Genomic DNA, 23613 nt, shown 5'->3' on the forward strand with positions numbered 1-23613 from the left:
AGGGGGCTTAGAAAGAGATTCAAACCATGACTTCCAACAAGCAAGAAGTGTACTCTAAACCCTGAACCCAGCACCAGCACTCTCATACTTTACGAGCTGTAGAGGAAGTTTGCAATGTTTAAGGTGGGAGGTATCTGCCTGAGCACCCAAAAGAAGTGGTATGTCTTCAGCTCTTGCAAAATCCAGTTACCCAAGATATATGACCAGCTGCTTTGTCACTGCTCTGAGAAAACACTCAGCAAGCAGGAACATCCCAGATAATTTTAATAGCGGCTAAAAGTAAGGCAGTTGTGACTGAATTTATCATTTCCTTTGAAAAGCACTAACAGACTCCTGCTAATTTATGACTTTAATGAATACAAGTTATTTATTTACAAGTTCAACAGTTACTTTCCTACACAGCTTACAGTCAAATCTTGCTATATGTGCTACAGGTTTCCATCAGAAACTTCATTCCCCTGAAGCAACATTAATGTAATGAAAAATGTTATCTGTGTGGTGACTTTAAATAAAAAAAAAAAAAGTAGACCTGTAGGATGGGGATTTTTTTTCCCCAAAAAGCAAAACAAAACAAAAAAATGTACTTTATATGCAAACAAAAGCTTTTTAGGGAATGTTATAAAGATTGAATAAAAACCTTGCAGTTTATAGATGCTCCATTGTTCTATTCTTCATTTTTCATTTCCTTCACCCATACCCCTTTTAAATATGCCTAAGAGTCTTCAGTTCTTCACCCCATATTTAAGAGGTGAATCAAACACGCATTTATCCATGTTAGTCAGTGGAAATGAGGATCTTAAAAACAGGCTCTGAAGATGCAGAGTAAGGGTAGTTCAGTAACACCAACAATGGAAAAGAAGTAAAAAAGGAATAAAGAAATAGTTAACGGAGTTAACTAAGACATTAAGATTCCCAGTTACATTTGTGAAGAAAACCAGGAAGCGTGCCAGGATCCTAAGCCATCCTGACAGTAAAGAGCATTCCAGTGAATAAATTAAAACTGAAAGCCTCAAAGGGGGACTATCTAAATCATAATACACTTTGATTCTATCCTCCAAACTCCTGCAAAGAATTTAACAGCATAAGAAAGATTCCTGAACAGAACTGAGCAGACATTTCAACAGGTTTTTAAACTTGTTTTATTTGCTGAGTTTGGATAGCATGCATTATTTTACAGCACTGGTAAACAAGTCAGTGAAGCATACTGCTTTTAGGAACTTGTCCTGTGGAATGTCTTCAAAACCGTTACCCTTTACCCCTCCACTCTAGTACATAACACTAGCTGAAGACAAGACAGACATATATCAGAGCAACTTCCTTATGGCTGAAAATACTCATAGCAGCGACTTTTAAAGGAGGGTTTTATTAAATCAAGTCATTGCACTTGGGTCATTTATTGCTATAGCGAACAAAGGCCATTAAATAATGAACATCTTTCATTTATGGTTTTAACTGATTGTCTTGCTGTGTTTATCTGCTAGAAGCTTACACATAGACACAATCTCTGTAGAGCAATCCATTCCAAGATTTATTTCATGCTCTAAGCAATCACAGTGAAGAGCTTGTATAACAGAAATGGCTATTCCATTAGGCCAAATTCTTGCTTTTCATCACTTGACTTAGAGGCATGAATTCTAAGAGTTTAGAGTCTGACAAGAAGCATTACTGCTGCACATCATTCCTCAATACAAAAGATCTGGCTCAAGTCTTCATTTATGATGCATTGCTGCAATTAAAAGTTAAAAGCATTAATCAGCTTATTAGCAATGTGACTAGCAAATATTACTTAATACCTGCATAGTATATGAAACAAATTTTATGAATAATTTAAATTAGTAACTGACAAACATGATTCAATTGCCTTTTTGATGTTTGTATTTTAGGATGCATCAACTGTGGGAAAATATACTCTCAAGTAATAATACTTCCATGTCACAGCTCAAGTGACATGCTAAATAATTACTATATTTATGACTATTCCCATGAATAGAAACATAATTACTTCTTTTACTGGTGAATTTGTCAAAATATGTCACATGTTTTTGTCGTTTAAATTCTAGTAGACTAGAAAGAGATAAGGTGATTATTACCCAAAGTAATGCATTTGACTGGCTTTCTAAAGCTGTATGCTTTTTTATTCTTTAATGAAATGAATGCAGCAATAAATATTATTGTCCTCCATCACCTGGTTTGGTTTTTTTTTCAGTATAGTTCTGGTGCACTGTGTTAAGCTCAGGGGTTAAAGATAATGACAATCCACAAGATTTCAACAGTTTTCCATAAAACATGAAAGACACTGTCTTCGACACTAGCACAATGCCGTCAAAGCAATTGTTCCAGTCACTCATTAAAATACAAAGATGTTATTAAATTTAGAGGTACACAATATACGGCAAAAGTTTGTGGCATAAATATATAAATATTGAGACATTTTGAGAGTATCAAAGTTCCAAAGGGATTTATTTGGAGACATATTATAAACAAAACCTGACTATTGTAAAAACAGATCATGATACATATTTAACCACTAGAAAGACTGATCACTTCAGTTTAGACATACAGAAGCACAGACATAACTTAAGGTTAACTTTCATGCTGTATGCTGCAATATTTTAGGCACAACAGGTTGAGTTAAGACTGGATTCTAGCCTTGTTTCTGTATTTCTTGTATTTTTATGATTTTAAAAGTTAGTTTTGTCATAACTTCATGATTCAGTTCTAAATCCCTTTTCAATCCAATAGTGCAAGTGACAAAATGTTCTGTTAAACTACTCAGATTATATTATTCGTTCTTACTACAATGCATAGGAGTTTCACCTGCTTAATTGCATTAATTCCTATTTCATTACTCAACATATAAACAGCATATTATTTATATTTCCACTGCAGACAGGCACAACAGCATAACCCTGGGTAAGACTGCCAAAATTATACAAACATCATTTATTCCCTTTTGCATGTAGGGGAAAAGTAGTGACTACAATTACGATACAGTTATTCAATCCCTTCCAATAGACTATTTTACAGATTAGTTGTAAAGATAGATCACCCTATTTATCGCATAGATCTCTTTAAAAATTAAGATACAGGTATTCAATAAAAATCTATTAAGAATTCCCTCTCCTTTCTATACAGATTCAGTAGTATTTTCAAGCAAACCAAAAAATAAGGTCTGCAATTCCAGCACAGTAAGAAATAAGGCCTCTTTTATATTGGCAAAAAAATTACACCATTATTCTTCTTTGTTTTCTTAATCTCTCTGAATAAAAGACTATAGTCCTTTTCTTACTATGTTTTTTTTCTTGAAGACTATAAAACATCAGCATTCATTATTATGAAATAAGAGTCAGTTCTCCTTGTGTTCAGCTTTGAATTCCTGGTGAGTTAAAAACATTGAGTCCATAGCTGTCTCACGTAGACATCATTGCTTTCTTCAATTTTTCTATTTCAAGCTGGAAAATGGACATTTTGAAAAGAGAGAGACATATTAAAGTAATAATAATCTAAAGTTTTCAGAGCTTTCAATAAAATTACAACCTTTACATTTCAAGGACACTTAAGCAAATAAAATTGTAACACAAACGCATTCGACAGGTTGATATTCCCAGCTGATTTTATATTATTGTGTTGTTAAATAGACAAGATTTAAAATCATTCAAAGTTCGCCTATAGTTCTAGTTCATCTCATCAGATAAAGTCACTTTGAATATACCTGTGAAAGCTAGGTTGTGGAATCACTTGACATAACCCCATGTATTGTGGCATCATCACCTCAGACTAATCTCCTAAAGCAGCCTTCATGCAAAATACCATGCTACGATTAATTTGTATTTCTTCAAACAGATTTAGAGGATACGTAGAAGCTACCTCTTCTCCATTTCCAGTATGTATTTAAAGCAACTTCATCAATTGCTTCAGAGATGCATTAAAAAGAAGACTCAGCAGAAGTTCTTTGGCAAGTTTAGAAAGTAACTTTGTAGTCAACAGGAACTACTATTTCACAAATAAAATACCTTTTTTTACCAAACTGAACTAGTTTTCTACAAGGAGCTCATCCTACTAACTACTTAATGGCATTATATTGCAATGCAGGTAGCCTTCTTCATCAATAAATTGAGAGGAGTGGTACTCATTCACAAAGAAATTTTTCAGATGCATTCTGTTCTTTTGACAAATTATCCACTTAACAGTTAAATACTTCATAAAAAAATAAAAAAAAAAAATCAGGAAAGTTAACTTTTGCCCTGTTTTTCTTTTATTACATAAACTAAATTTGCCCTTCAATTCTACAAAAGTATTGTATTAATCTTCTCTCTTGGAACATGTCCAGGTCTACATGTATCTAACAAAGGGCAAAATCTAGCAACAGTAAACTGAACTCCCATTGCAACACCCATACACATATTGTCACAAATAATTTTCCAGATAAAAAAAGTTGAACTAAAATGAACTATGAATCTCCTGGATACATCCAACTGGCTCATGAGGCATTCATTTGACCACACACTAACAAAGCAATACAAACACATTGAGCAGGCTGGTTAAGACTGTCCTGTGAACCAAATTCCAGAACACTGCCTACCTACTTCTAAATCTCTTTTCCCACCCACTCTCCAAATTGCTAACATTACCTCCAGATTACTTCGCAACTGCTTCTCTTCTTCCAAATCCTTCTTTAGTTTTTCCAGGTCTCTCCTAACAGTAAAGGCAACAGAAATACAATTAGAGGGGGGAAAAAACTTTCACAAGCACAGGCCTTGTATGAATTCCACTTGTAAAAATCAAACAACTCTCTGATGCTTCATCTTATAAATAAGACCTACATATAAGTACATGCCCACTAATAAACTAGTACGCTGATGTATTGGACCACAAGCTTCCACCAACTCTCAACACTTCTTGCCTATTACTATGCACCTATCCTTAATTTATAATCACAGTTTTAAGTAGGCTACTTAAAAATTTGTATTGTCATTTTACTTGGAGTATTGAATTTAAGCTAAAATAACCTGACAACTTCCACACAATGAACAGAACTTCTTTAGAAGAGAAGATTCCTAAAAATTCCTAAAATGTTTTATTTCATAACTATATTCAGTCAAGAAAGTGCTAACAATTATCATCAAGTCACTGAAGAAAATGCAGAACACAAAATTTACTAGTTTGCTTTAGAGACCAACTGATTCTGGCTTTTATAACCTCTAAAGAGGTATGTATCTCTAAAAGCTGGCTGGTTAGCACTAGTTATCATTTCAATAACAAAATGAATGTCTGTGCTGTAAAACTAAAATCAGAAAAGGGAAAATTTCCCCCAGATTGGTCTTTGCTGTTTTCTCAAACACCAATTACATTTTTATTCTACAAACAACCCAACACACACACAAAGATGTTGATGCTGCCAAGATCACAAGACAGAAAAGCTCAGTAATATCTTTCCGTACTACCAGTCATGTCAATACTGCAATTACTTATGAACAGTGTTACATAAGGCCAGCACATGTACTTTTATTTTATACCACAAAAATTATCTACTTTTCTCTACAGTGAAACTAATACTGTTTAAGAAATATTTTCAAAAAGCTGTAATGAATGCAGGAGCACAAAGTAGGAAGGCAAAAATGTATGCAAATTCCAAAAATAATCTGACATCAAATTTGTACTTATTTAGGACATTTAGTTGGATCAACTTCTAAAGAAAGAAGAATTAACATTAACATGGAATAGTTTTTTATTATGAAGAAGTTTGGCATTAAAGACATTTAGATTTCTATATATCCCTTTGCAGATTAAGAAGAAAATATTTACCCATGTTCTTTCCTCAGTACATCTACTAAACCCATCAATTCATTAATCTGAGTCCTGAGCTCTTCCACAGAAATTTTTTCATCATCTGTTTCTCCTTTAAGTTGCATGTCTCCAGGACAAAAGCTGAGTATAGCAGAACTTGGTCTCCGAGATGAAGATGGAGTTGGTGAACTGAATGCAGATGGCTGAAAACATAAATCAGTAGAAGGCTAAGAACATAAATCTTTATGAACTGAACACTTACAGTGTACAGATCGTACTGGTATGGGAGCTATGTGTGCACAAATTTAGCTCATTTTCCACCCAAAAGGTAAAAAAGAATGTCCAGTTCCAATGGGCTACTGTGGCGTAAGAGAGCTATTTTATACAGCTCTCCATTAAGCATTTTATGAAGGTTCCTGTAGCCACACTGCAGTTCTTTATGCTTTCAAACACTCTGTGATTTAATGGAGCCCATTAGTTCATTATGAACATTATTTGGTGTAACTTTCTTACCTGCCCAGTTGTTCTGTCTGTCACGAGACTCAAGGCTGAGCTGATATAAAGCTTATTTGAGAAATACCACCATAGTTTCATGGTATTCTATACAATCATTCTCATAAGAACTGATGTACTGTAATGATAAATGAGCTTTATACTAAAATTTCTATTACAAACTTTAGACTAAATGATATGGCTCACTTGCATTTAAAGACAATCATTTGTATTTAGATGCTTGCATCAATCTAATCTGGAAATACAAGCAAGATGAACAGAACAACCACTTGTCTGGTACTTCTCTAGCTCCTTGGTATCATACCTTTTTTGTTTCAACTGGCTTTGGTTTGGCACTTTCTTCTTCTTTCTGCACCTTCAAATTTTTTTCTGGACTCACATTTTGACTTGCCTGGTAAACCATTCATAAAAAATGAAAAGGTTTTCAGACATTTAAAAAAAAGTAAATAAAAAAAAAAAAAACACCTTGTCAGATGTTTCTAAAGATGCAATAGTTTAAAAGCAAACAAACCTCACAAACAAAAACAAAACCACCCCAAAACAAAACAAAAAAGCCCCCTCCAAAATAAAACCAAACTTAAGTTGCTAGACTATCAGTCTTTGTTCCCTGAAAGCCAGCACTTTTCTTCCCTGCAATACTAATTCAGCTGAATTTAAATCTAACATAGGAATCCTGGGTAGGATTTCAAGCATCTCTGCAGTACTTAAGTTCTTGATGCTTTTGCGAGTCTGTAGGTGCTTCCATAAAACATTAACACTGTTAATTAAGTGGCATGACTGAACTATATAACATCCCATGACATAAACTAATTTCAAGGACTCTGCACTACCTGGTTCTCATGGTCTGACAATCTCACATCTTAGCACGTGAGAACATAAGTCCCACATTACAGCAACATTAAATTACAAATTTGTAGTGGCCAAAGACTATCCGTTGTTAGGCTTGTAAGGTACTGAAGGTACTTTCAGAGCTGTATGTACACAAAACACCTGTTTCATCATCTGTGATGCTAAAAGAACTGAGTACTTACTGCAGCAATACCCCACAGAACAGAAAAAACTCTTTCAGCTGCAACACAGCCACATTATTTCTCTTTGGTACACCTCCCTCCTGAGAATGGATATTCCTGTAGACAAAGTCTAAAGGAACTGAACCTCATTTTTCACTCAGGCAAATGGCTCATAAGACTTTCCCAGTGCAATCCTGTCTCCTGGGAAGTTAGTTTTCAGTTCACTACTAGGAAAACCCACCCATTATACTCACAGGACTACTGCAATTGAACCGTGAAGGTAGCCTCCTACCAGGCATCTTGGGTCGGTTTGCAGTAGGGTGTGATAGATTATTTGAGGTAGCTATTACATCATCAAAGCTTAGCAGATCTAGAAAAAGATGAAAATACAGACCACCGTCAAGACCAGACGGTTTTGTGGAGTTCTTCTTTATCCCTTTGTTTCTTAATAAAAAAAAATAAAAAGCAATCTGAATTCTAACACAATCAGAACTGTTTCAAATATTCTTACTGGTTCTAATTGATTCGGCATACTCAGCATGAGCCATATGAAACAACTGCATGACTTTTACATGTCTGGGAAACCATATCTTCCCCCTTGAAAACAATTCCCTTGAAAAAAGGTTTAAATTCACATTCTCACAGAAGAATGCTGTAGTAACATGGCAGCATAAAACAGACCTAACAAATACATGCAGAAAAATATGACTGAGAGATGCTGTAGTCAACTATTTAAGAGAGCTTATGTTCTTGTCGCTAAACTTGCATGAAAAGCATGAAAATCCAAGTTTTGGCTAAGACGAAAGCAACATGGTAAAATACATGTTCACACATTGGTGAAAGTAAGTTAACAAGACATGAACAGCAAATATTCCTGTGCAGGGTAGTTTTTCTACATTCAGTACTTAGTCTAAAGAAAATACATGACTTCATAAATTTTATAATAAATATTTCCAAACTCCATTCTCATACTGTATAAAAACAAAGAGAGCTCTTTGCTCATAGCTCTAGGTAAAAATCTCTCTTACATCAGTAGAAGGTTTTTATGTTATACGGGAAGAGGTAACATTAGGAAAAAACCTATTAATAGGAAGAATAGAACGCACCTATTTAACAGAAGTACTTCATCTAGTTAACAACTGGACTTAACTGTTTCTCCACAAAAATAATACTTACCTGCCAGCAGTTTTGTAATGAGATAGGTTATTTTATTTACGCATCAAGATTATGATTATTATATCTCATTTTAAGACATAAATTCATTAGATTTGCTCTAGAGACTCTACATGTTTAACTACAATGCCACGCAGCATTTACTATGGGCATCAAAAATGACATTGAAGGGTTTTGGTTTTGTCTTGGGGTTGGGTTTTTTTGATGACCCTTTATTTTTCAGGACATTATGATTTATAAAATAGAACCTAAGACACTTCTTTCTCTGTTTTCACATTTATTTTGAAGCTATAGCAAGAGGTCAGGTAAGTAACAAAAAAAAAGAAGCAGCCCTAAGAACACTGAGCAAGATCATATCACTTCAGTGTTTGGATGATTTAAAATCATCTGATTAATCCAAGTTTTAATCATGCATTGTTAAAGCTGTATTTATACCTGTAGGAACTAAGTTTTCCACTGAATCATAAAATGTTAACTGATTTTATGTCTTCTATTCTGCCATACTATCCTTGAAGTCCTTAACATGTTCACATCTTTCCTATGTCCCTAAACATACCTACTTTGTCATGTTGCCTTACTGAAGTGCAAGCATTTATAACACTATCCGCTAACAAGTTAACAGTTTTGCTGCTTTTTAATCTTATTGCAGAGAATGCAAAGACAGTCTTTTGTAAACATGCAATCATATTTGCAATTAAAAAAAAAAGCAGGGAAGGAAAACAAAGGAAGTAACAAAGAGTGAATGAGTGGCAAGCGGCTGACGGAAAAAGAGGATGAGGGAGAAATAGCTATGAAGATATTTCTGTTGTAGCCTGTGCCGAAAATATTTAACTTATTAGAAGCCAAGCGATAGTGACCACGGGGTATATTTTCATGTTCTTTACTCAATCATCAGTAATCCTATAGCACTAACCCATGCTAAAGTATACAACAGGATTTACATTAGTTAGTTACTATTGAAAGGTTAACAAGAAGGCAGGAAATGTGCCTTTTCCCCCACCTCAGTAAATCTGGCCTGAAAACAACCCTCCTTTTGTCATTCTGGAGAAACGGCAAATCATTTGGCATTACATTTAAATAAGAATTGTAAGTGTAGTTGCTATTATGACTGTAATGCCAGTCCTGCCTCCAAGAACAAAGTAAACATCAGGCATGTTAAGAATATTAAGAATATATTAAGAATACCACGTACTTCTGAAAAAAAAAAAACAACCAAAAAACAAAAACAAAACCACAGAATTTTACAAGGCTTGAAGATGAAGACTTCTACAGTCTCGAATTGGATAAGATTTAAATATAGATAGTGGGATGACACTAAACTCAGGGTTTGCATTTATTATCTGTAAGAGCTTCTAAAGGAAATTGCTACTGCACCTGAGACAATTGCTCAGCTTTAAAATATTACCACCCCATTACAGCCAGAGGGAATTCTAACTGAACTTGCATTTTCCTTTTTACCTTTCCATTTTGTTGCTTTGGTATAAGGAAGAAATTAAAAGCAGGCTGGTGGGGATTAGGGCTTGTGGATTTGGTGGTGGTTTTGTTTGTGGGTTTAGGGGGCTTGTCTCTCTTTTTAAACAGCTTTTTTTGTTATTTTAGGAGAAAGCTTGGCCTCACTGAAACCAAACAGAAATACTGACAAAACCCACTGAAAGCTTACAGTTTGCACCCATTTCAATCAGTAAAAGTGATTTATCAATTCACTTTCTTACAGACAGCCTGTGAGTAATTGTCAAAGGAAATCCCACCATGGTGCCAAAAGAGCAATACCATACACCTGGGGATTAATTCCAGTCAAAACTCTTTTGAGGCTGAGCAAAAGCATTTTTCTAGGAAGATGAGCAAAGTTTAAATGGTTACTTAGGACAGACTATTAGAAATGTCTCCTCTGCAAGCTTAACACTGATCCATAACAGAACTGTTAGGAGCTTTAACAGACACAATTAGGTGAGAGGTTTTGTCAAGATTTGTGAATGCTTCACATATATTCACAGCAGTTTGGCTTAAAAAAATCTTCACGAAAAGAAGCAAAGCTGAAGGGGTGTCTAAAGAAATTGTGGTTCCAACAACTGATGTGGCTGGGGTTTAAAAACCCATGATAGAAATGAAACATATCCAATATTTTAGAAGACAAGACTTTCAATTACTTTGCAGAGTAAGAGAAGATGGCAGTTCTTTTTCGTATTACTCATCTTGCTGAGATTGCACCCCAAAAAATTAGGGGACAGATATAAGCTTTAGAATATTTAAATTTGCAGTTAAGCTATAGTAAGGTATTTGCTACAATTAAGCACACGCTTAACAATGTAATTTTCAAGAATACTGTTTTTCAAGACTCATGATACTAAATAGTCGATGCTGGATACAGTGCCAAAATATTTCTTAAGAGCATAATTTGTATGTACAGAAAGATAAAGCCATTCAACCTCCATACACCAGAAGTGCTATTGAACACATTTCCCTATAAACATTAGGTTTGGCTTATCAATAGCTGGACTGTAAAGTTTTTCTTCCTTATTTTATCCCCACAAGTTCCAAATTGAAAAGCATACTTAAAGTAACTTCTTCTGTAACAGCTAAGGAAAACAGGCATTCAAACAAGCAAACAAACAACAAAAAAAGGCATTTTACATTGAAAACCAAAAATTGTAGTATCAATCATTGCAACTGAAAACTATGCTTACGAAGTTAAGAAGAGGCTATGTGTATGGCATAAAGCGTTTGGATTTCCTTATAGATTGTTATCTTACCAAAATGGAGAAGGGTAGGGTAATTTCCTGACACGTAAGAAGGGAAACATGGCAAACAGGATAGGAAACAAAATCTGGAAAGAAAAGTCAAGGAGAGGAATGTCTAGAAAAAGATTCTGAACAAAAAAAACTATTTTACAAAGCAGGAAAAAGAAACATTTGTAGAAGAAACAGAATCGCTTTACATGTTCAGCATGCCAGTAGTACAGCTTTAGTCTTTTACAGTACCTTCATTCTAATTGAACAGAGAAACATTTATTCAACTTTTCAAATAAAACTTCAAGAGGAGGTATTTCAACATTATCAATATTTTGGAATGGTTTTGAGTATTTGTCCTTATCTGATGGCTGAGTGCCTAATTTTGGTGTGGGGTGGGTGTTTTATTTTCCTATACAGAATAGGTATGTCAACTCCTTTGGCTAAATTGCAAGTGGTTCAACCTACACCACACTTCATTGGCCAGGTAAGCTAAAAAAAAAAAAACAAAAAAAAACACCCTGAAAATTAAAAAAATAAATAAATAAATAAAAAGAAAAAAAAGAAATTTGTTTTTCAAAAATTCATTCAGTTCAGGATCTCAACCTAAAGGGAGGTGTGGAGGGATAAGACAGGCAATACAGTTGCCATACATTTTCCCCCATGTTTTAATATCTACCCTAGTTCTTGTAAGATTAAGCAATCTTGAACTTTATATAAGGACTCAATATCTATGGAACTTTACACAGCTGCTGCATGGAATATTACATCTTTAGCAGCAAAATGCATACAGAGACATAATCATTACATTTTATTGGCAGGAGTTTGGGCTAGTCTCTTTTCATAAGAGCAGTAAAACTACAAGTGACTCAGATTGTTTTAAACAAGGGCAGTTTTGTGTAACAGAATTTTTGAAGTTTTCTGTAAAAAGCAGCTCCTTGACACTGGCAGTGCTGCATCCCTGCATGGACTGCCTGAGCCTCCTTTACTGCTTTGCACCAAACAAAGACCCCTGAACAGACCTCACCCACTTTCTTGTTATGCACCCCTGCCCCATCTAGGCATCAAAATACTGAATTTCTCCATAAGCCTGTAAAATCTTATGTTAGCAAATCAGAATTCATATTTACTTTTTTTCTAGATCTGTAGAAAATTAGGGGGCGCATATATATATATATATATATGGATACCAAATATCACAGCTACTATGTTGTTACTCAGGTTATTAAAAGTTGCCAAGATTATTGCATCTAAAAGAGGAAAAAAGCAGTTACATCTGTTTTCATGGGGAGTGTTTTCCTGTAGATAAATGATACAGTGCTATAATGAAATATACCTAGCACAATCACAGAGAAACATCTTGGTAGCAGGACAAGGCTGACATTTTTAATGCTAGGTTGTGCACTGCCCTTTAATCTCTCAGCTTACTTTGGCCTCAAAGTGTTTCTTTAGCACCTTCATTCAAACTCATCTTTAAATAGAGGCCAAAGTTAAACTGCCAATTCAAAAACTTTTAAAAAGGCATTTCAAGCACATGCATAGATTTTACTGGGGAATAATAAAGGAAAAAAAAAAAAACAAACGTATAAACACTTTAGGAAAACACTGATGGTATTTGTAGCATTCCCAGGATATTTTAATACCTGCTGAAGTCCTGCTTTTTGTGGCTCAGAAAAATATAATTCCATATTAAAGCCATATGTGAAGTAACCTTTCCTTAAACAAAGTATTTAAGCTTAGAAGCACATTTAACAATGCTTAATGGAAGAATTAGGAGTATTCTTTTATATTCAGAAACTGCTTTAATTTTTTAATGCATTATTTTTATCTCCCAGATTTTACTACACTTTAGGACCAACTATTCTACAAACTGGAAATCATAATTGGCATAAAATACTAAACTAAGTTAAACTATTTCAAAATCTATTCTTACCAAAACCTTTCCTGAGATGAAAGGGTTGCATTTGAGATTTGCAAGCTGAACACTGCACATGAAGTTCACTAAAGCTTTTTCTACAGTGGTTAATCATACAAGGAAAATAATTTAGAGTTTAATAAAAATATGCCCACAACAGATGATTTCTGCATAAAAGGGGCACACACAGGACTAAAACCAGTTGTGCTGTCAGTAAAGGACAACAGATAACCATGTAATAGTTCAGAGAACCTGACCACCGTTGCGGGTAGGTCAAACTGTATCAAGGTTTCCACTGGACAAATTTAGATTCAAAAAGATGCTAGATTTGGATCAAGGTTCATTAAGCAAAGCCATAAGCATGAAATTCCCATGTACAACGCTCCATGCTGGCTCAATTTTAAGGCATGATAAAGTTGCAACCTAGAATAACTATAAACTTAATCACAGAACGCTGAAGGTAATGGCATTACTAAAAATACGCAAGTTAGCTAGAAAAGCAAAAGTTATCTGAAATGCAAGAGCAGAACGGAACCAGTCAGTAAGGAAAACAACTTCATAAAAATGCAAGATAAAAGTGGCAGCAAAAAACATGCTTTCAAATCAGAAGAACAAACCATTACCTACATTTCTCCCTTCCTGTCATCTATTACAGCACAGAGATCATTGACTACCTCCCAACAGCCTACTTACATCTGCTCATTGCTTGCTGACTCTTACCTTCAGCTACCTACAGAAGTTCTCAAACCTCTACTTTCCACTGAACAGGCATAATTTCACTCTGTGTCATTTTAAGTAAATTACTTAAAAGGCTTATTCTAACCTTGTAAAACACTGCAATCCAAAACAGAAAGGCCAAAAAAAGTATTGGGTTTGTTTTTTTTCTTTTCTTACCTGATTCTTTAGAGCTCTTTGCCACAAGTGAATCTACCTCTACTGATTTTGGTCTAAGTGGTAAGGGTTCAGACTCTAACTTTGGTTTTCCTACTGGCTCAACTTCAGATTTCGGTCGAAGACAAACAACTTCTCCATTAGATCTGTAGTAAGAAAAAAAAGCCAACATATACCTAGTCGATGGATTAAATAGTTACAACTGAAATATATCAAGAATTAGAAATAAACTAAAAACTTTCAGTGTATCTTATCATATTGTAAAGATTTACTTAAAGTCTTCTGGAGACCAACTCTAATTTTTTAAAAGCCAATTCTTCTGTTCTAGCTATTCCAGACTTGTCCAACATGCACAATCCCCTTGTAAAACCAGTCCAAAACTTTTACTACAGGGCACATTTTGGCACTTAAATCTAAACTAGTACACTACAGTGCACCAGAAATATAGTATCTTTTGAAACGTTAGGAATATTACTCAAGATTTTTTGACATCAAAATCTTCCTGTAAAGAAAAAAAGCTGCCAAGTTATTTCTTCCTAGGTATAGAAGAAAGTAGCTTGTACACTTGGCTTTTATTCTACTGTTCATTCTATGTGTATCTGGCCACATCATCCAGGGACAAATAAACCCACCAAAACATACATATAAGAAAAGATTATCTTTTTCTTGGCGCAATATATGCTACAGAATGAAAAAAAAAAAAAAAGACAAAATCTCTAAATCTTTACTTAGGAAACTCCAAAATGCCAAGTGACAAAACACAATTACATACTGAAAACCTAAACAGAAGTAATGTGGAAATGGTCTATTTCTTCAGTCAGGCATCCAGTGTTCCCAGGGCTATGCAGATAGGATCAGAGGCAGCTAAGCCCTGTTGGAGTCAACCATCCAAAGTGTGTGCCTTACCCACGCTCCCTTTCTCTACTGCCCTCCTCCTCACTCTTTTATCTCTTTAAATATTCTTCCTTACGGTTCAGCTATACAGGACCTGCTGTTAAAAAAAGATAAACCCTGACAAACGCTTGGTGCCATCCTGTATCTTGGTTGGTATTTAAGGTGCAAGCTCTTTGATGTAGCAGCTATCTGCTCCTTTATTTGAACAAGGGCAAGTGCATCGTGACATTACTTTTTCATGGTTCTCTCAAGTTAACTAAGCATCCCAAAGGGACAGTTAACCATCAGCAGTTTATTTACAGTTTGGGGTAAAGATCTAGCAATTACTTTGATGGAGACAGAAAGTAGAACTCTGTGTGGGGGATTGTACTGATGCAAAATTAGTCTTCATGAAACACCATAAGTAAATTGTTTCAAACTTATGAGAAAAAAAATGAGAAGTGGATCTAAAAGAAATGGTGAGCCATTAGTTGCTATTACCCTCCCTGCTTGCCCAGTAACTCAATTGAGAATACTCAAGACAGTATGGAGACTGGATGTGGTTCTGTGTAAGTGCTTTCTTCCCAAGAAGAGCACATAAGCAACATAGGGTGCCTCTAGCAAGGGTACTAACTGTGCTCAAACTCTTCCTTTCCATCTATCTTACTCTATTTGAAGGGTGAAACACTGAATATTGATGTAGCTCAAATCTTCATGTTTTCTTCCAACACAATAATAATTCTGAGGTGCCATGTCCACAACTTCTTTTACACCACACAACTGCTGTAGCTACAACTTCTTCATTATGGGGCAGGCTTAAAGCAAAACAGCCCACAGATAACTTAATCTGCCTCACAGTTAGTTATACTGAAATATTCACCGAGATGGATTTAATGTCTCAAATAATTAGAAAGTGATAAGTGCACACTGATAGACTTGGAGAACCAAGACACAGGTTGGTGTAGGGCAAAACTTAACCTTGCATCCTTTTCACCTTTAAAATATAAGTTTCTTCCCACCCTGTCCATGAGGAAAGACTGAACAAACCAAATAAAATATACTCAATGTATACAACATAAATTATACTGACTTGGATACAGATGATGGCAAAAGAGGCTTATCTGGACGTTTTGGGTGCAAAAGCCCTCCTCTCAGTAACCTGTTAGTCTTGCTTGGAGGAACAGGCTTCTTGGGTGGTACTTGAGGAGCTTGTGGCTTCAAAGGCTTCTGATCCAAAGCTCCTCTTTCATCTGATAAAATAAGTCACCACAACACTTTAAAACCCCACGTTATCTAGAATTCTCACAATGCTAACAGATTATAAAGCAACTGTTGTCAGAAATACCTTCTTTGAAGATCAATGTGAAAAATAGATTTGCTAGTGTCTTAAGTGATGCCTTATCAAAACACACAAACTACTTACCTGAACTTAAAAAAGAAAAAATCACATTAAAGCAAGATGTCTTTCTACTGACATGAAATAGCACATAAGAAATTATTGATTCACATTATTGCACTACAAAAGACAGCTAAGAACCAAGAATCTCTCTATACTGCTACTGCTTTCTCTTTTCTATGAATCAAACTTATCTCGGAAAGATAGTTGTGGTTTTTTTTATTTTATTTTATTGTAACTAGAGCTCTTCCATATACACAAGCAGCATAATTTACCTATGCAAAAAGGAGGCAGATAGGGGAGAATATTTATCTGAATAACTGAAATTTTTTAGATAAAGTCCACCTTCCTACAAATTCAGGATACAAATTAAGTACAGGCAATCAAACAAACAAGTTAAATTTATTGCTTAATGACTGCTTGACCTAATCAAATACTGTCCAGAAGAGCTGGAGCTTTATAACTAATGCGACATGGAAAAATTCAAGCTGTTTCACAAATATTAATTAAATAGTCTTCAATCTACATTCCCTAATCACAGCCTTTGGGATACCCGGAGTAAACCTTCTACTTTTCCTTGTAAAACTATGCTATAGCCCCTTGGGCATACATAAAGCACTGAGGATTTAAAAGATTTTTGTTAGGTTGCTGTAAGGAGTTAGTCTTTTACAGTTACTACAGTAAATCAGTTAACTGGGACGGAAGGACCGACCTTCAGCTTTGATTCTCCCCATGTTTCCCTCCTATGACTTTTCTTTCAACGCAGTATTAGTCTAATGTAAAATATTTACACATGCTATGAATTTAAGGGTTGGATTGTAAATTTGCTTCAGCTCCATCCCAGCTAAGTGCCTGATCTGCCAGTTCTATGCCTGACTTCCTTTGGAAAACTCCTCCAGATGCTGAGTGTCAAACCTCCAACTCTAAAATGGGAAAACACTGATTTTTATTCACAGGAATAATCAGAAATAAACAGACTGTAGAGATAATTCTAATTCTAATTCTAATTCTAAAAATAAAAATAAAAATAAAAATAAAAATAAAAATGATCAAGGTCAGATCACCTTTCTGCTTTGGGACATCTGAACATTAGGAGGAGATATGAACAAAACTCTCACCTGTTTGACATTCCCTTCTACTCTTTCAATATTGAGATTTAAAAAAAAGAACACTGAAGTAGTGGAAGAATTTTGCCACATGGTGGTGCTGACTGTCCGGTGTAGAACAACCTGTTAACAGTGCTAGACACTTCTGCCTAGGGATCCTATATGCAAGATTTTAAATGCCCGGTAGGAGTTAACATTAATTGAAGTTCAATTAACTTTATTTTAGCTATGCTGAACACAAGCTGAGAATTATGCCTTTTGTTTTTAAGAATAAGTGAGTTCATTAACAAGACAGAAAAACTGCTGTCATGAAATCTTATTCCTGAATTGTCATCTGTCAGTTTTCCCTTCAATTACTCCCACTCAGAATCTGAATATAAAAACCCTCCACAGCTATGTAGAAAAAGTTAATACCAAAGTTCAAGATACACCATGAGCTCAGAAACTGAACAATTTTGCTGGACAAAATGGCGTGTCTCTTTTTTGGATTTTGCTCTGCAATGAGAGATGAGGTTTGGCTAAAAATAAGCAGTTTAGTAATGGAGATAAAAAATACTAATCTGAAGACATATACACTGAAAAAAATTCTACTAAGTGCCCTCCGCTATAAACAAACACAGGAGTATTGCTTGCAATTTTTGATCACAATTCAAGGCAGGTATCTTAGTTTCCCAAAAGGCATTAAAAAAATTACATATTTGGGTTTTTTGTGATTAGAGCCACTCAATTATTTTTCTTTTTGAAAATTACAGTACAATTTCATAGTTAATAGGTTTAATCACTAGTATCAACATAGTTATCTTTCCATAAGTAAAACTTCACTGATAAATGGGCAATTCTAGTAAAACTCTACTGCTATCTATATATGCAACATGTAAGACCTGACCATCAACTGAATGCAAGACAAACTCTTCCACCATCATTTCCTCATCACAGTAAATGACAGTTCTCTGCCTTACTTATTCAAAAGCTTTCATGTTCCTAAGCATTTTGGATGATGTTCTCAGTAGGTCTTTTTTTTTTCCCATATTCCTTCAAGAACTGTTGAACTCAGCTATGCAAAGGTTAACACCATAATACAAACAGAATCAATCTAAAATTAAACTTACTTCAGGTTAAGTAAACTTAAACTTATTAAGATCCAAGTGATCAAAATTTCTAGAACCATACAGCTGATCTCAAATCACATCTGAAGATACTGTTCGAGCAGCTAAAAATAATTTGCTTGCTCACATGCAGAGGAAACATAGCTGATTTCAGCAAGTATCCTTCAAATGAAACACCTGAAAACATGCTTTGTTTAAAACATGGTTTGCAAAATCTGCCCAAGGAAGCCATGTAACCCACTGAGCAGGCTTACTTGTCAAAAAGCCATGGTCAGCCACCTGTCGCTGTTCAGAGAACAGAGTTTGTTTTTGTAATATGGTTAAGCTGCAGTAACATCTGAATTTCTTCTTTAAGACCCAGCAAGCGTGTTTGTTTAAGCTTCTGACTTTTAAACACAATCAAAACAGTTTGATGGGGATTACCTCCAAATTCCATGGGGCAGGAAAACATGGAATATAGAAAGAATTAACAGGAAAGAAGTCTCATGAGCATTGCCACTGTTAACATCTGTCAAAGGAGTGCTATGATTGTTCTGTGTATTTCTTTCAAAAACATTTTCCATCAGAGACTGACTTTGGCCAAAACATTCAGATGCAGCAGCAAATGCTTCCATTTCTAGTAACTTACTATTGCTATTCAGAACTGCAAGAACTATCACAGAAATATCTTTACATCAATTCAATAGTAACTATGTCATTATGCAGTGCAATATATGTTTTTCAGAATATAATGCAGTTACAAGAAATTTAGTTCTTGTTCTAATCACTCTAAAGACATTTCCAGAACATCACAGACACAACAACTTCAGTAGATGGTATCAAGGGAATCTATATGTCATCTTCTAAACAGGTACCTATTGAACAGAGAAGTAAAGCTAAAAACTAACTCATTCACAAGACTTTGGTCTGAAATTCTCAATGAAGAAAATTGGTCTCACCTTTTTCTTCCGGCCTCAAAGAAGGTAATTTCTTCTCTCCAGTTGGCAATTCAGGCTTTGGAGCTGAATGCAAAAAGAAACCATAGACATTTCTCAAAAGGTTTAATTATCTACTTCACTAACTAAAAATATGACATAGACCAATTTGTGTTTATACTCTCTCCTTCGCAAGGAGTGAAATACTATTTATAAACACTCATTTCAGCCCAGAAAAGAGTAGGCCTGTCTTAAAGTGTTTCCAATGTAGGCTTCATCATGATTTCAAAAAATATATAGCAACAACATACTACATGAAGCATAAAAAGTAACCTCAAGCTGCGACTATGGGTGGTTGGATCGCTAGAAAATACAAAGTTACTTCTGAATTTTCTTTTGAAGTCATGCACTGCTTCCAATTTAATATTTCCTCAAATGTGTACCACTATTCATACACTACATACCTGGACTTTTAACTGGAGGTGGAGGTTTCTTTGGTTTCTAAAAAAAAAAAACCAAAACAAAGAATAAATAAAAATATTACTCAAACAAACAGATATTAACTATTGAAGACAGACTCAGTGTTTTGTTTTGCATACTGTAATGTCTAGCTTGTTTACTAGCTGATTTAAAAGTATTTCACAAAGGAGGCAATCAATTCACAGACAGGAAACAGAACTGGAGGAATTCCTCTCATATCTCCTAGCCAGCCAGTTGCAAAAACAAAATGCAAATCAGATCAAAATCTTCCAATCAGATCAGTGCTTCAGCAGTGTGTATAAGCAGTAGAAGCACAAAGAACTAAAACCTAAGAACTACATCTATTTTAGTCCAAAGAATTGTTCTGATGGCAACCATTTTAACTTCATTATGAAACCTCAGTCTTAGTACAATGCAATTTAAAAGAATAATCAGGTAAATTTTTGACCTAAAATTGGTCACTTTCACAGAAAAAAAAAAATCTAAAGTAAGCATCAGAAGAACTATTTCAATTAACTGACTCCTAAATTACAAGCACAAGGAAACAAATTAAAATAGCAGCCTTTGCAATATAAACACTGCAGGTTCTAAATACTGTTTTGAGCTTCCTTATCACTGTATATTTAAGTGGGAAAGGTGGACAAACTACATTAACTGTATTTGCTCAAAAACTGTACAAAGTATTACAGTGCCGTAGTCTTTGGCTTGCTTTCCCAGTGTGGTCATCACTACACTGTACACTGAAACTAACTTTATTTTAAAATGCAATCACTCATCACTTTCCTTAAGCTGGTAAAATTTAATTTAAACCTCTCCTGTTGAAGGAGAACTGGCATCTCTCAGGACCAGCATCTCAAACCACCTCATCCTTAGAATGCAATTAACAAAAATGCTCTAGAAGAGCTATCTTTGTGGCTGTACTAAGGACAAGACTCACTGATAAAGCAATCACAAAAGCCTGAAAAAAAAAAACAACTCATTCTTTATCCAAACACTGCTGAAACCGTATGGGCTTAGTCTAATAGAGCCCCTCCAAAACACCTTGTAGTAAGTATTTTTGAAACAGTTGCTATGGGTGGATTTCACTTCTGTGCCCCTACCACTATTGAATAAGGTACTCTTAATGCAGAAGGATTTTATTCTAATAGGCGAAATGTAACTAAGCAAGCATGAAAACCCATATTAAATTTCTTCCTCTAATTTCAGAGAACACAAGAGCTGGTGAACATAAGTAACAAGACCATATTTTCTTTCGTTCCCTCAAACATAGATACATTATCCAGCTGTGCAGCATTTCTGCCTATATCAAAACCAATTATGCTGAGAGCTCAGCATCACCCTGCCATTACATGATTCTGATCTGTGTTTTTTATCAAGTCAGGATCAAATAGCCGATTATAATAATCGGCTATCCAATGCTTTGAACTTCAAAGCTGCTCAGCGCCAGGTGAATCCCTGTACTAAGACACACTATACAATGAAAAATAAAGGATTAAAGCAGGGTTTGTCTACAGGAGACACTGTTTACGGTAAAAGAACAATTTCTCTTTCCTTTCTCAAAGAGTAATTCTGTATTGCAAAACAGTAATACTTCCCACCTACCCCTCAAATCATGTCAGCTGTATGTTACAGCATTTATGCCATTCTTGCAAAGCTGAGAATCAAGTTAAGAAGGAAATTCTGACTTGGAATAACTAGACTTTCTGTGTATGTTAAGTAACTGAGGCTAAATGCTAAATTAATAACTATCTATCAGGTTGTACTTAGCAATTCTCTGTGAATGTCTCCAATTCCATATGAAATGGCACTAAATTACTATGAAACTCACTGTTCTGCTGAGATACATGCTTCAGCATTTAGATTTTCTGACTTGGACCTGAATCCATCCCATCTGAAGATGATGTACATTTGTGAATTAATGCAGCCATCAACAAGAAAATTATAAAATAAGAACCAAAATTACAAGACCAAGAAGTACCACATGAAACCATGTATTTCTACAATTTAGCACATGAGATGGTGGGAGAAAGATATTTCTAGATCCTATCCAAAGACTCATGCACCGCTGCCTACAGGCAAGTCTGAGCATGGAAAAATCCCAGTCAGATTTACAGGGGCTATTCAGTATTTTCAATTATAGTTGCTTACAGGACTACAGATGAAGAAGACCAACTGCTTATATATCTTTTCAAAACAGTAAGGATTGAAGACAGTAATGAGTTACATATTACAGAATGTTATCAGAACCATATCCTTTTCTATATGACCTAATCATCCTCACTAATATAGTTAATATCAAAAAGCATGCCTCTTTTTAACAATTAAGAAGTTTAAAGACAAGCATTAGCTTTTAAATCTTTCTACTTTGATATAACTAATTCAAGATAAAGTTAAAATTGCTACAATTGTAATAACATTTTAAGCAGCTTAACATGCTATGAAGAATTTTATTGTTTGCATTTCCATCTATTTTTTTTTTGATACTAAATGATACACGTAAGAACTTACAGGGAAGTCTTTATCAGACTCTTGTATTTGAACAGCAAAATTATCTGGGAAGACTCCTTCTTTACCATTGAGTTCTCCTTTCCACCAGCCTGGCTCTCCAGTGTCCTAAAATAAACAACAGGACGTTTGAATCAGGATTTACTCCTTCCCCAGAAGAGATACGGTTACAGGAATATTATTGCTTTTATCCACAATATAAAATAATTTTTTTCTGAAATACCACATTTACCAGAGGAATACTTTGGCCACCTTTCCAAAGGGAAACAGCTACAGATCAGGTTTGGTCACTTTTTGTTTGTTTTCTAACAAGCAGGAGATGTATATTACATCATATATAAGATAAGGGTATAAGGATAAGATCTGCAAAGGGAAAAAAGTATGTAAACCCAGTATGACCCAACACACAGTATTCAATATACTCAACTTCCTTAGCTGGCAACTTATTCAATAAATACTTCAAGTGGTATTGGTGTAACACAGAATTTTACTCAGCAAAAGCGATTCTGATGTGATGAATCAGGTCCACTGGTCTGAAAAGGGTGAAGAAGCAAGAGGATATACCCATTATAACCACATTAAGGTATAAGTTAAAATTAAAGAGGGGCAGAGGGAGGGCGAATTAATTCAGTTGCGTAAAAATCCATGACATGATCTTACTGGATCAAGACCTTAGTTTATCCATAGCAGAAAGTACGATGTTATTTGAATATTTTGGCAGCATAAATAACAGCTTTCCTCTGTTCCTCAGATCCAAAATACTGCAGATGTCACCCCTGCATACAGCTCCAAGTGGATTACTGCTGACATGTGCCTCTGTTAGCAGCACCAAGTAGTTCCTTCCAAAGTTCAGTACACAACAAGAATAATTCGGTAATTGATTTGGCTGGGACATGGAATAGGTAGAGGACTGGGGGGAAAAAGGTTTTAAAAAAATCTCACCCCACATTAAACTGAAGGAGGAATCAGCAAGAAAGATGTGAATAGGCGATAAGTGCTGAAAATAAAAGTCTGGTAAAGTTTTTTCCTATTCCTCCCTCTGTCACCCTTTCAATTAAGTACTATAGAGTCCAGCTTCTGAGCAGTGAGCAGTCATGAATGGGAAAATGCATCTAGTGCTAAACTTCATTTAGCCAGTGCTGAGGGTATGCTAGGAAGTCAGAGACAACTTCATGGCAAATGATCATACGTAACACAACAGAAAGTAAATGGCCAATA

General features: G+C 35.1%; 1 protein-coding gene across 2 annotated transcripts in view; it reads right to left on the bottom strand.

The window, feature by feature from the left end:
* Positions 1–1121: 1121 nt before the first annotated feature.
* CD2AP (CD2 associated protein) overlaps positions 1122–23613 on the bottom strand; it is a 90787-nt gene continuing 68295 nt past the window's right edge. The window contains exons 9-18 of one of the 2 annotated variants that reach the window (XM_062638452.1): positions 22399–22503; positions 19875–19911; positions 19435–19497; positions 15979–16138; positions 14019–14161; positions 7565–7680; positions 6605–6691; positions 5806–5990; positions 4632–4695; positions 1122–3452 (exon numbers count right to left, since the gene is read on the bottom strand). In XM_062638452.1, the coding sequence (XP_062494436.1) occupies positions 3411–3452; positions 4632–4695; positions 5806–5990; positions 6605–6691; positions 7565–7680; positions 14019–14161; positions 15979–16138; positions 19435–19497; positions 19875–19911; positions 22399–22503 (1002 nt within the window). In that variant the 3' untranslated portion in view covers positions 1122–3410. Of the gene's footprint in view, positions 3453–4631; positions 4696–5805; positions 5991–6604; positions 6692–7547; positions 7681–14018; positions 14162–15978; positions 16139–19434; positions 19498–19874; positions 19912–22398; positions 22504–23613 lie in introns of those variants that run through there. The other variant, XM_062638453.1, reaches the window with a different exon arrangement.

This window comes from Pezoporus occidentalis, unplaced genomic scaffold (assembly GCF_034315485.1).
Source record: "Pezoporus occidentalis ecotype Australia unplaced genomic scaffold, CSIRO_AGI_Poc_V1 ctg57, whole genome shotgun sequence".
Lineage (NCBI taxonomy): Eukaryota > Metazoa > Chordata > Aves > Psittaciformes > Psittacidae > Pezoporus > Pezoporus occidentalis.